The following is an 11,837-nucleotide window of genomic DNA, read 5'->3' as shown; positions in this document are numbered from 1 at the left end:
CAATGAAATTGAAGTTTTCCTGAAGCACAAAACACATTTTCTTAAGAAGTTGACCATGGATTTTAAGGTAAAGTTTTCTTAAAACTTATAGAATCCACTTTTGGCAAAAATTTTAAGGTTTTATTTTGCCTGCATAAATTGAATCACTCTAAAATATCCTTCATACGTATGTACCTTATATGGACTCTCTCTTCCGCTTTTGGATTCAATTATTTGTTTGCCTTTTAATTCAAAAAATGATATATTGATATATAAACTAAAAATGTCTTATCCCACAAAATAGTATTAAAACTATTAAACGGTCAGTACATTCCAGATGAAAACGAAAAGTGAACTCGGAACTATAATAAAAGTCAGCAGATTATAAATAACGAGATAAATTCACATTATATCACTAAGTTACCAATCCAAAACAGCAAATAAGATAAATTAATCAATTTAATAAGAATGCAAATTCATGGCTCTAAAGTAGGAGTAGTCATTGATTTATTATCACACCATGGTAATTGGCTAACTATAGTACACTTGAACAAAGTGGGTAAAACAGAAGTAGATTGACTCTTACATTTGGCTAGTTTCAATTGCAATTGCAGTTAATATGTTAGATTTGAGCAACTCGAGAGGAAGCGCAGTCAGATCGCTACAGATGCAGATTGACTGAGTTACCAACCAGATTGGAGATGGCTTGTCTGGCATGGTTCTTGTACAGCATCAGGGATATGTTGACCAGGAACGGAGCCGCCAGCCAGATAACGCGTGTGCCAATGCCCGTTGCCTCGCGATGAAAGATGCCTGAGGCTGCGCCACGTCCTGTATTGCAGAAGGACTCCTCGCAGCAGGATGTGCAGGCATAGAGCTTGGTGCGCTCGCCAATGATGATACAGCCGGGTTCACAGTTCACAGTGCAGCGACGATCCAGCGACCACATCTTCGGCGAGCTCGTCGAGTTCTCTGTGCTTGTGGTGTAGGAGAAACGCTTGACCTTTAAATGGGGAACATTTTACTAGGGATTACTATAATGCAGTAAGTTCCACTTACCATACAGATGAACTCCTCGCCCTGGCACTTCTTCATCATGGACGTATCATTGCGCACCACAACATCCACACAGGCCTGACCATCGTCCATGGTGTCGCAAGCATAGCACCACAGTTTGTTCACTCGCTCGATGGCTGCCGCAGTGCGATGAATGTGTCCGCCGCTGGTCAGCGAATTGGTCAGGCTGACGCCAGAGCTGGCGCTCAATCCTCCAGGCGAGCTGGTCCCTGTGCCAGTCACTATGCAGAGAGAGACACAGATATTCATTTATTGATTTTCTCAGCCACAGTCGAAGGTCTTCAAAAGCTTTGCCACTCACCGTTGTTTACACAGGCAGTGAACACAATTGAGCAGGATGTCAGCACGAAATAGGCGAGCGTGAGCAATGCTCGGGTCATGATGTGGCCACCAACTGGATGACCAACTAACACCTTGACTAAACTACAACGAATCCTGCAAACCCAAACTGCCAGACGACCTTTGTTTATATGCCAATGAAAATTTGACAGCGAATGTCAGAAGAAGTGCAAAGGATAAGGACATGCGCACTGCAACCAGCCAGGATATTTTATTTGAAACTAAGAATCAGCTGATTTCGCAGCCATTGCGGAAAACCATTCATTTTGAAAATCGACAATGACATCTGGCCACTCTCCATCAGTTACTTACGATCAACAATATTAGTGGAGAATTGAATTTATAGTTTAAATAGTAATAAGTATACATTCATTGATTTGTATCTAAGCTTAGCGCAACTAAAAAAATATCCTTTTCTGGAGTTAGAGTTGGCATTTTGAAAATTTCCGTCAGTGTTTTAAAAACTACAGGCGAATTAGCAGAAGTCGCTATATCTTTCCTTTTCACTACTTCAACTGTTAACGATATTATAAAAAAAAGCAATTGCTTTTGATTCTTCTTCTGAATAAAAGTCGCATTCGAAGCATATGTAAAAATCAAACAGCTACGAAAATCAAAAATCATTAACTGTCGCCGTTTTTCTGTTTTTGTTTCTCTATTGCTATTGTTTTCGATCGTATACATACATATGTATGTAAATAAGTCGGAGTTATCATTTTGAAGATCCCCGCCTATTCTCAATATCCCTAACTATGTAAATCTTGTTGTTGAGAACTAACATTCTAATTTTGTTTGCTAGAGTTGCAGATAGCTTGCATGCATAGCATTTCCCAATTTCATATCAGGACACCACCAGAAAACTAACATTTACTTACCTTTCTTCAAAAAGACAAAGACACTAACCAAATTCCTTGCTGTATCAGCATTTTTTTGCGATAAACCGATAAATTTGGATAAACATATAAACAGAAATCCGGAAGGATATTCAATAGAGACGCAGGTACTGCAACGCCTGGCGACTCTGCATGGGGTAGAGTTCGCCAATGTTGTACATGAGATCGACAATGTGAGTGGGACGCAGCATGCGCCAGGGCATGAACTTCAGTGTCTTCTTATCGCAATGAATATCCTGCTCCAGCTCGAGAGGCAGCGGCACCTCGTTGTACAGCATGCGACCGTCGACACTGCGCTGCAGGGTGCAGGGCAAACCAATTTGATCGGCGAAGCACTTGAAGAGTATGGCGCGCTCAAACTGGCAGCCACTGCGCACCACGCCGAGTGGAATGAAGTTGGTGTGGTAAATATGTCGCAGCTCGGCCAGATGACAACGCACCGTGTGGCGAGAGCATTCTTCGGTGGTGTTCAGATCGAGTATCTTGATGTTCTCGGACATGACGCCGTTGACGGCATCTGCAACGATCTTGCATCGCTTGGCGACGTTCTCAAAGTCAATGCTGCGTCGAATGCGATCCGGATTCTCCACCAGTCCATGCAACTAAACCAAGTTAAGAATTTTAATGAAATTTAAGCAGAATATACTCCGGCAGACTTACGGCCAACGTCTGATTCAGAGCCTCCAGATACTCGGGCAGCTTGGCATCACCAGGTCGCTTGCAGTAGTGCCAAGTCTGATCGCCACCGACATCGGCACCATGCAGGCAATGCTCCGGCACGCGGATAACATCGTTCGTATCCGCAAAGGGACGATCAAAGTTGACCACCAGCACGGCCTCCAGTGGAGAGCAGTCGGTACGCAACAAGTGCTGGAACTGTCGAAAGTCTTCAAACTTGCGCTTCGACACATAGAAGTCCTTGCCAGCCGTAATATCCGTGAAGGTCAAGCAATTGCGTATGGAGAACTTCATGGTGGGGCACTTGGATAAGATGCTCTCGATAGCCGGACCCCAGGTGGACACGCAGAAGGCATGCTTCTGGAACATCATTAGCCTGCAAGATTTAAGATCTTATAAATTTGTGTTAATCTTCGCAGAGCCACTTACGTCTCTAGTATGCCGCGATCTATATAGGCATCCACAAACTCATTGAAGCGAGTCGTCTGCAGTATAAAGTTGGTCACGGCGGTCTTCACTAGATTGGACAGAGATTTGAGTGCGCGCTTGATCGAGGACACAATGAAGTTGTTAAGCAGTGTGGCTCGAACGGGCTCTTCGTCAATGATGGTGCACAGGCAGCGGAAGATGTTGTGCACGAGTATCGAGTGAGCATAGGAGCGCTACAAGCAATCGTCATCAATCATAAATCAAACATCATTCAATCTAAAACATACCATAAGCAACTGAGCAATCTTCTCCGAGAGCGCAATGCATTCGCCCAGTGTCTTGCGATATTCATCGTTACTGGCCAATCCCTCAATGATCGCGAGTATTGAGAGTATCAGGTCAATGGACAACTGTGGCAATCCCTGTTGTATGGTATTCGCCAGTCCGACGCCAATGTCCATGAGCATCAGCTGCTCTCCCGTAATCTTGAAGGCGCTTGTTAACAAATGTCCAACAAGTTCAGCGGCCTGTTCCCGTGTTTTGATCGAGATCTGAGGCGAACGAATCAGATTAACCAGATGGGTCAGCGCACCTTTCTCGTACTCGGCGACAACCAGGCGCAGTGCATCGGGATATTCAATCATGCGATTGATACCCATGATAACAAACGGAGCCGGTTCAGGCTTGCTTTTCATCAGGCAATCAATAAACATCTGGGTGATGTTGGCATTATGCATCCGTCCCAGATACGACTGGTACTTGGCAGCCTCGGCGTAGATGGAGATGATCGTGCAAATGACTTCGGGCCGCAGCATTTCAATGTCTATTTTCATCTGCTCCACCATCTGCTCGAAGAGATTCTGCTTGAAGAACAGATTGGTCATCTTCTCAGACCGCAGCGCTGTTGCCAACACCTCGATTATACCCAGAGCATCGGGTGATTGGGGATTGCTGCAGAAGGCCTTGACAAGCTGCTGCAGCACAAAGAGACAGCGATGCAGTGGCTCGAAGATGCTCTCCTCACTGGTGTCTGCAAGGAGAGTCTTCAGCACCTTTAACGCGGCCAGACGAATCTCCAGAAACTCATTTGTCAGCTCACAGATGATGCGATCCACTGGAAAGCCGGGAAGTGTGGTAAATGTCAGCATCTCCTCGGCACTCTGTACTTGGAGAATCTTGTGCAAAGCCTCAATGGAATTGTAAACAGTATCGGGATTATCCGAGTTCACAAAGATGTTCTTGAACTTTTCCAGAAAGTCAATATTTTCGAGAATATTCTGTGCCACCTGAGGATCGCGAAGGCACAAGTTGATGATGTAGGTGAGATACTCGACACAAAAGTCATCATTGTCCTTCAGATAATAGCGATAGCTCACATCGAGCAATTGAGCTGTCTTCTCCGTTTCGTATTCACCCAGTTCTGTGTTATCCAGAATGGCTGTGATCACAAACAACGCGAATCGTCGTATTATTACATTGGTTGAATCAATGAAAAACTCTTTGTCCAGCAATAGCTCCAATACGCGATTTTCCTTCAGCTCAAGCACATTTTCATCCCATTTGCGAGCAAACTCGGCAATATTATTGAGTACTGACTGCAGCACTAGGTCCTCCTTAGAATTAAGCAACAATAAAGCGGTTTCCAATTTGCTTATCGTAATCGTTATACCTCCAAAGGCGTTTTCTTGCAATTTTGTGCGATCTGGATACTTGGCGCGTGCTTCATAAATGCGTTTTGTTGCTGCAGCCATTGTGTAATGTATTTGCTTGCTACTAAGGTGACTTAAAACAGCAATGTACTGATTAGAATTGTTTCAAATTAGTTTAAATAAAAACCGGCTAAGATAGTTACGTAACTGGCAGCCTCTGTCAGACTGCATTACATACGTATGACAGCTGACTGGCATGCCCTCTGATTTTGCTGTAATTTCCTGTTTAGTTTTTGTAATATTTAATTTTTTGTAATAAAATAAAAAACGACTGTAATAATAGATAGTTTCACTAATATCAAAAAATTGCGAATAATTGTTATAATATAAATATCTCCTCAATGACCGTGGGATTCAACTACAGCACTGCATTTGTTGTACTGGCATCATTTCCAACGAGTTGGCAGCACCAGCTAAGAAATCATATTAACGGCAAGCGAATAGGGTGGAAAACGGAAGGCATAAGAACGCGACGCTTGTGTTTGTTCGCTGGCATCTCAATAAAAAAAAAACCGTGATGCGTGCAATTTACTAAATTAAGTGAATTTTTTTTTGTCCAATAATAATCCATAGAATTCGATCTAATAAGTAAAGTTTAAATCAATAAACGGCAATAAAAAATCGACAATAAAGTGAATTTCGCGGGTCACTAAAAAACAAACATAAAACAACACAAGAATGTCCAAGCCAAAGGTAGCTAAAAAGCGCAACAAAAAAAGCAAATCAAAAGGAAAATGTGGAGGAGCCGCCCTCCGATACAATTGCAGTGGCGCCAAGCAACCACGGGCGGACAGCGGGCCAAACAGCGATGTACACAATTCTATCGAATGCGCAACTCAACGAGACCTTCCACAAGCGCTACACCAAAGAGATGCAGCAACTGTACTCCAAGGTCAGTAAACACTGTAGTTGCTTGTTTGTTTGTTGCGTGTAGTGTATAGTGTGTTGAGTATTGGGTTGATGTGTGATGTGTATGTCGCAAACGTTAGTTATTTGCATTCTTATTCGCAGTTGGATCACGATGCATTCATGCTCACATTCATTAAGATGTTGAAAACAGTACTAGAGGCGGACGAGAACAATGATTATGGCAACACAGCGCTGGCATTCTGTGCCACGTTCGTAACTAGCTTCGAATCGGAGAAAACACATCCCATACTAGCCGAAACATTCTCCTGGCTGCTAACGGTGAGTCTCTACTGTACTTTCTCAGTCCACTCGTGTCTTAATTCTCTTCCTGTCTCTTCTCAGACAATTTCAAATAGTCCGCACATTCGATATCGCATCTGTTTCTTTGTGAATCAGATACTGAAACATCTGGGACCAAATGCCGCACTCGACGACACACAATGCGATCAGATACTACACTATATGCTCGATCGGCTGAAAGACGTTTCGCCTAGTGTGCGTAAGGAAGCCGTTTTGGCCATGCAACGTTTACAGATCCCCGACAATCCCAACGATGAAGTGCTGATTGCCTATCGCTACCACTTAAGTGCCGACCCAGCGTCCAGTGTGCGGCAGTGCATCATCACGTGCATGGGTCGAAACTACATTACAGTGCCACACATTCTGCAGCGTCTGTGGGATGTGGACGAGAGGGTGCGACGCCACACCTACATCAACATGTGCAACTATCCGGTGCGCTCGTACAAAGTGTCGCAGCGTCTGACGCTCGTCGAGCGTGGTCTTAACGATAGCTCGGAGTCGGTGCGCAAGAATGTCATCAAATATATGCTGAAGGCATGGATTGAATCGTACCAGCAGAACTTTATTCAACTGATAGCTGCCCTCAAGCTCGACTCGAATGAGGAGGAAATACTGCGCTTTCGACGCGTCGTTCGCCAAATGCTTATGGTTATCTTCGAGCGACACGACAATCAGATGCTGCTCGAGCAGCTGCCATTATCCGAGGATTGCGAGCTGCATCGCTGTGTCCCGCACGAGACGCTGACCGTGGAGCTGTTGCTCTACTGGCAATACCTCAGCGACTACTTTCAGCAAAGCAATGCCGATGAGTTCGAGCTGATTCTGCCCGAGCTGACTGTTTTCTGTGACTATATAAAGAAGTAAGTGGAGTGGAAGAAATCGAAATGATTGTCAAGATATTTACAAGTTTATTTCGCTTGCAGATTCTGCCAGTTTCAGAAGCCCGAGATGGACAAATTCGCACAGATCGAGTTCCAGTGCATGCTGCTTTCGTTGGTGGAAATGCTGCAGACTTACGATCTGGGCGACGAGATCGGGCGTGGCAATATGAAGGAGCTGATCACACATCTGCTAAAGGAATGTCTGCTCGATCACAAGATTATCGCTGGGCTGGTGCGCTGCATGGAGCTGCTGGAGAGCGACGTGAGCGCACGCATGCAGTTCTTCATTAATATTATCTACGAGATATGCGAACTGAATGCCAAGCAAAACGACTTGGTGCACGATCGTAGTTTAATCGATAAACTAATGAGCGGCGTTGACACTTCTCTGGTCATGAAGCTACAATCGCTAAAAGTGCGCATTCTTGAGTTGGAGGAGATGGAGGAAAACTTTGTGCGCCAGAAGGAGTACATCAGAGCGCAGGCTGTTAACGATGAGAAGATTGCTGCCACCGACGAATACACCGATCTAGTGCAACCGCTGCTGGAGAAGCACAACGTGGTGGGGCTGCCGGCGCGACCCAAGCTGTCCAAGCAGGAGCGTGTGCTTAAAGGTCTGCACATCTCATTTTACATGGTGGCCTCCAAGCAGGTGAACTCTCTCAATCCCACAATCTGCAAGCTTTACAAGGTAAGTGCATCAATTCAATGATCGCCAATGGAATCGATCGATAATCTAGTATTTGTTGTATTACAGGATTTCGTGTGTCGTCACTTGGCATCCTCGGAAATGAACATTTTTGAGTGGGCTATCAAGTGTGGCACCACATTCAGCATGTTTTACGAGTCGTACACCAAGGAGGTCTTCGATGTGGTCGTCGATCAGTTCTACAAGGACAACAATTTGCGGCTCTGCGAGACGGCAGCACAGTGTTTATTCGAGCTGATGGATCACTACGGTGTGGATTATTTCATTGACATGAATCAAACAGCCACGAACCAGGGACAGGCGCCCAAATCAAAGCGTCGCTTGCTGTACACCATGCAGGACTTTTACGAAGGCGAAGAGGATCGCAGTCAAAGTCAGAACAGCGATCAAAACACTGACATTATCGGCATGATGGGTTTCTTTGTCGAGAAGGTCGTGGACAAGGGCATTCTGGTGGCCATTGTGCGTGGCCTTTGTCGTTTGGTGTTGCGCGGCCAGCTGGACAATCGCAGCGATATTGTGGAGAAGCTGCTAAAGCGTTATTTTAATCCATTAACGGGTGAGTTGAGCTCTACAAATGTGGAATGAACTGATGTACTGACATGATTATTCTTTGTATCTAGAACCAATTGTTAGCCAGGTGCTGGCCATGTTCTTTTGAGAAGATTGTGGACTTAAAACTGCAGAGAATACTGCAGCCATGTCTGCTGCCCATTGTGTGGTCCATCATGAACAGCAGCTACGATTCACCGCTGCACGATGTAGTGCCTGGTCATGTGACCAAGTTCTTCATTGATCTAACGGCCCAGGAGAAGAGCACGCCGGACAGCAATATACACAATCGGATGGCGCTCAGTTTTCTGCATTATATAAAAAAACTATTACACGGAACGCAAGGAAATGTGTCGTCTGCTGGCCAAGGATCTCATCACCCTAAAGCTGAACGTTCTCAATGAAACAGAAATGAAAGATGAAATGCTCGAACTTTCCGAGAATCTGCTTAATGTGAGTAAAGCCTGCCATTCATTCAGATGAACTTGTTTTGTATTAATTTCGGCTTCATTATTTGCAGAGTGAACTGGAACCACGATTGGTACGCAATATTACTGACTTTAAGGATATGTTGAACGGCTGCTTACAACCGCCTGCGCGTAACCCAGAAGGCCATGAAAGCGAGAACGATGGCGAAGATTGTGAAAGCATTGCGGCAACCACAGCTTCCACATCGGAGTGCCCAGCTCCAGCGCGTAAAACAATTGTGCCAACCATAATTGAAGAGCCCGGCGAAGTCGCCTCAGGGCCGGCATCACCAGCTCCAGCCGCAGCAACACGCACAGCACCGACTACGCCAGTTCCAACAGAGACCGCTGAACCGGTGCTGACCACCTTTGGTAAACAGAATGAAGTTGGCTTACGCTTCCTGCGACGTTCGTTGCACAATTCCATAAGCCATTCGGATGGAGACAGCATATGTGGTTCGCAATCGCCGTCGCATGAGTCGGAAGCAGCGGAACAGCAGAAGAATAAAGCCAGTGAAATAAGTAGAAAAAATCTGCGTCGTCGCAAAACAGGTGAACGCTTGCAGTTGGCTATGGCACGGGCCTCACAAACACCGGAGAAGCGTCTACTTACGCCTGAGCCGACAGAGCCAAACGCAAATGAAAGCAGACATGAAACAATCAATGTGACGTCAGTTGAATCCGAAAATGAAACAGCAAGTGAATCCTTAAAACAAACTACAAACAAATCCATAAATGAAAGCTCAAGTCAATCCGCTATTGAAACTAATAACAAATCCACGAATGAAAGCACACGTGAATCTCCAAATGAAACAGCAAATAAATCCACAAATCAAACTGCAAGTGATTCCACAAATGAAACTAGAAGTGAATCCGCAAGTGAAACAACAGAAGCCACAATTGTTGAAGTTGTGCCCACAACTCCAGTATCCAACAAATCTGTAAGTTTGTCTACATTAAATTGTATTAGATTTATGCTTTACCATGGCCCAACTCTTTTTTTAGCACAACGATTCGGAAGTGATTGAGGATTCACCGACGGTTGTCGTTTCTAGTTCGTCACCAACCACGCACAATGATCGAAGCAGTCTGCGCATGCGCTCGCTGCGCAACCGAAGGGCAGCTGTTGCTCGCCCCTCGCCCACGCCCAGCAGTAAAGTGAGTACACGCACATCGCCGCGCATCCGCATGCGCTTGCAGCCCTAAGCAGGAGCACACACTATCTGTAGCAGAGACCAGTAGATCTTCCCCCTTCAATGATACGAGAAGAAACCCTTTAGACTTAGATATAGTTGCACTTGAATGAATGACATCAAATTAAGTTTAAATAATTAATAATAATTTTAAGTCAAAAAAATGAAAGTTAACCGAACTGGACGTTTTAAAATTGAAATGAATCACTGAAAAACAAAACGCTGTTTTCTTTATGTGGAAATAAGATACTAATATATGTAGTTTAACTGGATATTTTCATGTTTACACATTTTAATTTCTATTCTTTTTGTTTTCATCTTTTCTTCGTGTTGCAGAAGCGCAAAGTTCTACACCTTGAGATTCAGACTCCATTGCGAAATGGGCGCAAACGTGTGCTGCGCAAATCAGTGCAAGCATCACCGTCCCAATCCTCCGACTCGGGCACATCCTCGCAGCGCACCTCACCACTGCGCAAGCAGCAGCGCTTGGATGCAAAGACGCCCGTGCGGAAGAACAGCAGCGTAGTGGTCACTGTGAATAGTGAAAAGAACACAAGTAGTCCCACGGGCAGCACAACTTCATCTGTGAAGGAGAACACGATGCCAACGAAGAACCTCGCACACAAAACGCCGCAGCCGAAAAGGCTATCCACATCCACATCGCAGCCCTTGGCCAGCACTCCGGCATCACGGATAACTACGCGGAATTCGGCACGCAAAATGCGCATCGAAGCCTTGTGCATGACCCGCAAACGCATGTCTCTCGAGCTGAGTCTGACCGAGACCAATGCCAAGATGCCCACGCCCAAGCGAGTGCGCAAGGAAGTGGGACGTCCCAGGCGCACAGGATCCATCGATCGCTCTACACACACTCTCAACACAAGCACCACGAGTACCGCGAGAACCACGCGAAGTGCGAGCAAATCGGCAACGAGTTCGCGAGAGTCCCGAAAAACCCGTGCAGCCCAAGCTGAGGCGGCATCCACCTCCTTTGTGTATACTCGCAATCAACGCAAGTAGCCTAGTTCCTTCCCCTTCCCTTGCCCATATTCTCATTCTCAGCTAAAACACCCTACACAATAATTAGTTTAATTTTAAAGTTTATAATTTGTGTTATGTCTTCAATAACATTGTACGCGTTCCAATGCTTGTAAATTTTATGTATAAAACGTAGTCTTGTTGAAATATAATTATTTAAAATGACAGCAGAACGAATATTATAACAAAATGGGGTTTTTATAAGAATGAGACTAGAATTGGATTGCCGTCTAAATTAGAGAAATTTCTAATGAACTTCGGAAAAGATTCCCATTACTGATTGACTTTCACTAATTTTATCACCAATTGCCCATAGGGAATTATCCGGGGGAATTACCCGTATTATAACTGTGTCGCGAGAACTGTATGTAACAGACCGAAGGCGTTTCCGACCCTATCAAGTATATATGTATATGTTATTTTATATAGGAAAAACACCTACTTATTAGGGTTTTATGGGCTTCAGCTTACAATCCGATATAATTTAGTACTTTCTGGAATATTTTGAATGTAGTACTATATCATTATATTAAATATAGACTTTGGTTTATTTGTAACATATTGATTCAGTATATTTTGAGATAATACCGCACTGTTTTGCTTTCATTTAAAATGAGTATCAGGTAGCTTTCATACTCACTAAAATAATACTTTTCTTTTATATTAGCATCATACAAGGGGATA

General features: G+C 44.5%; 3 protein-coding genes across 3 annotated transcripts; 1 reads left to right on the top strand and 2 right to left on the bottom strand.

Annotated features, from left to right (window-relative positions):
- Window positions 1–467: 467 nt before the first annotated feature.
- On the bottom strand, window positions 468–1,542 carry LOC132790510 (uncharacterized). The gene is made up of 3 exons (XM_060799057.1): window positions 1,358–1,542; window positions 1,039–1,277; window positions 468–982 (listed from the first exon to the last, which is right to left on the bottom strand). Exons 1-3 carry the CDS (start codon window positions 1,434–1,436, stop codon window positions 641–643), a joined length of 660 nt encoding a protein of 219 aa, XP_060655040.1. The 5' UTR covers window positions 1,437–1,542; the 3' UTR covers window positions 468–640.
- A 766-nt stretch (window positions 1,543–2,308) lies between these two features.
- Window positions 2,309–5,254, bottom strand: LOC132793738 (uncharacterized). The gene is made up of 4 exons (XM_060803798.1): window positions 3,683–5,254; window positions 3,396–3,628; window positions 2,949–3,342; window positions 2,309–2,890 (listed from the first exon to the last, which is right to left on the bottom strand). Exons 1-4 carry the CDS (start codon window positions 5,144–5,146, stop codon window positions 2,381–2,383), a joined length of 2,601 nt encoding a protein of 866 aa, XP_060659781.1. The 5' UTR covers window positions 5,147–5,254; the 3' UTR covers window positions 2,309–2,380.
- Window positions 5,255–5,327: 73 nt separating this feature from the next.
- On the top strand, window positions 5,328–11,326 carry LOC132793736 (condensin complex subunit 3). The gene is given in 11 exon segments (XM_060803796.1): window positions 5,328–5,996; window positions 6,116–6,292; window positions 6,356–7,173; window positions 7,237–7,885; window positions 7,952–8,462; window positions 8,527–8,558; window positions 8,560–8,775; window positions 8,777–8,908; window positions 8,976–9,863; window positions 9,928–10,080; window positions 10,452–11,326. Coding segments are annotated over 11 exon segments (4,344 nt in total). The 5' UTR covers window positions 5,328–5,912; the 3' UTR covers window positions 11,136–11,326.
- The last annotated feature ends 511 nt before the right edge of the window (window positions 11,327–11,837 follow it).

This window comes from Drosophila nasuta, chromosome 3 (assembly GCF_023558535.2).
Source record: "Drosophila nasuta strain 15112-1781.00 chromosome 3, ASM2355853v1, whole genome shotgun sequence".
Taxonomy (NCBI): domain Eukaryota; kingdom Metazoa; phylum Arthropoda; class Insecta; order Diptera; family Drosophilidae; genus Drosophila; species Drosophila nasuta.
The sequence above is the reverse complement of the archived record's forward strand: the minus strand, read 5'-3'. Positions and strand labels throughout refer to the sequence as shown.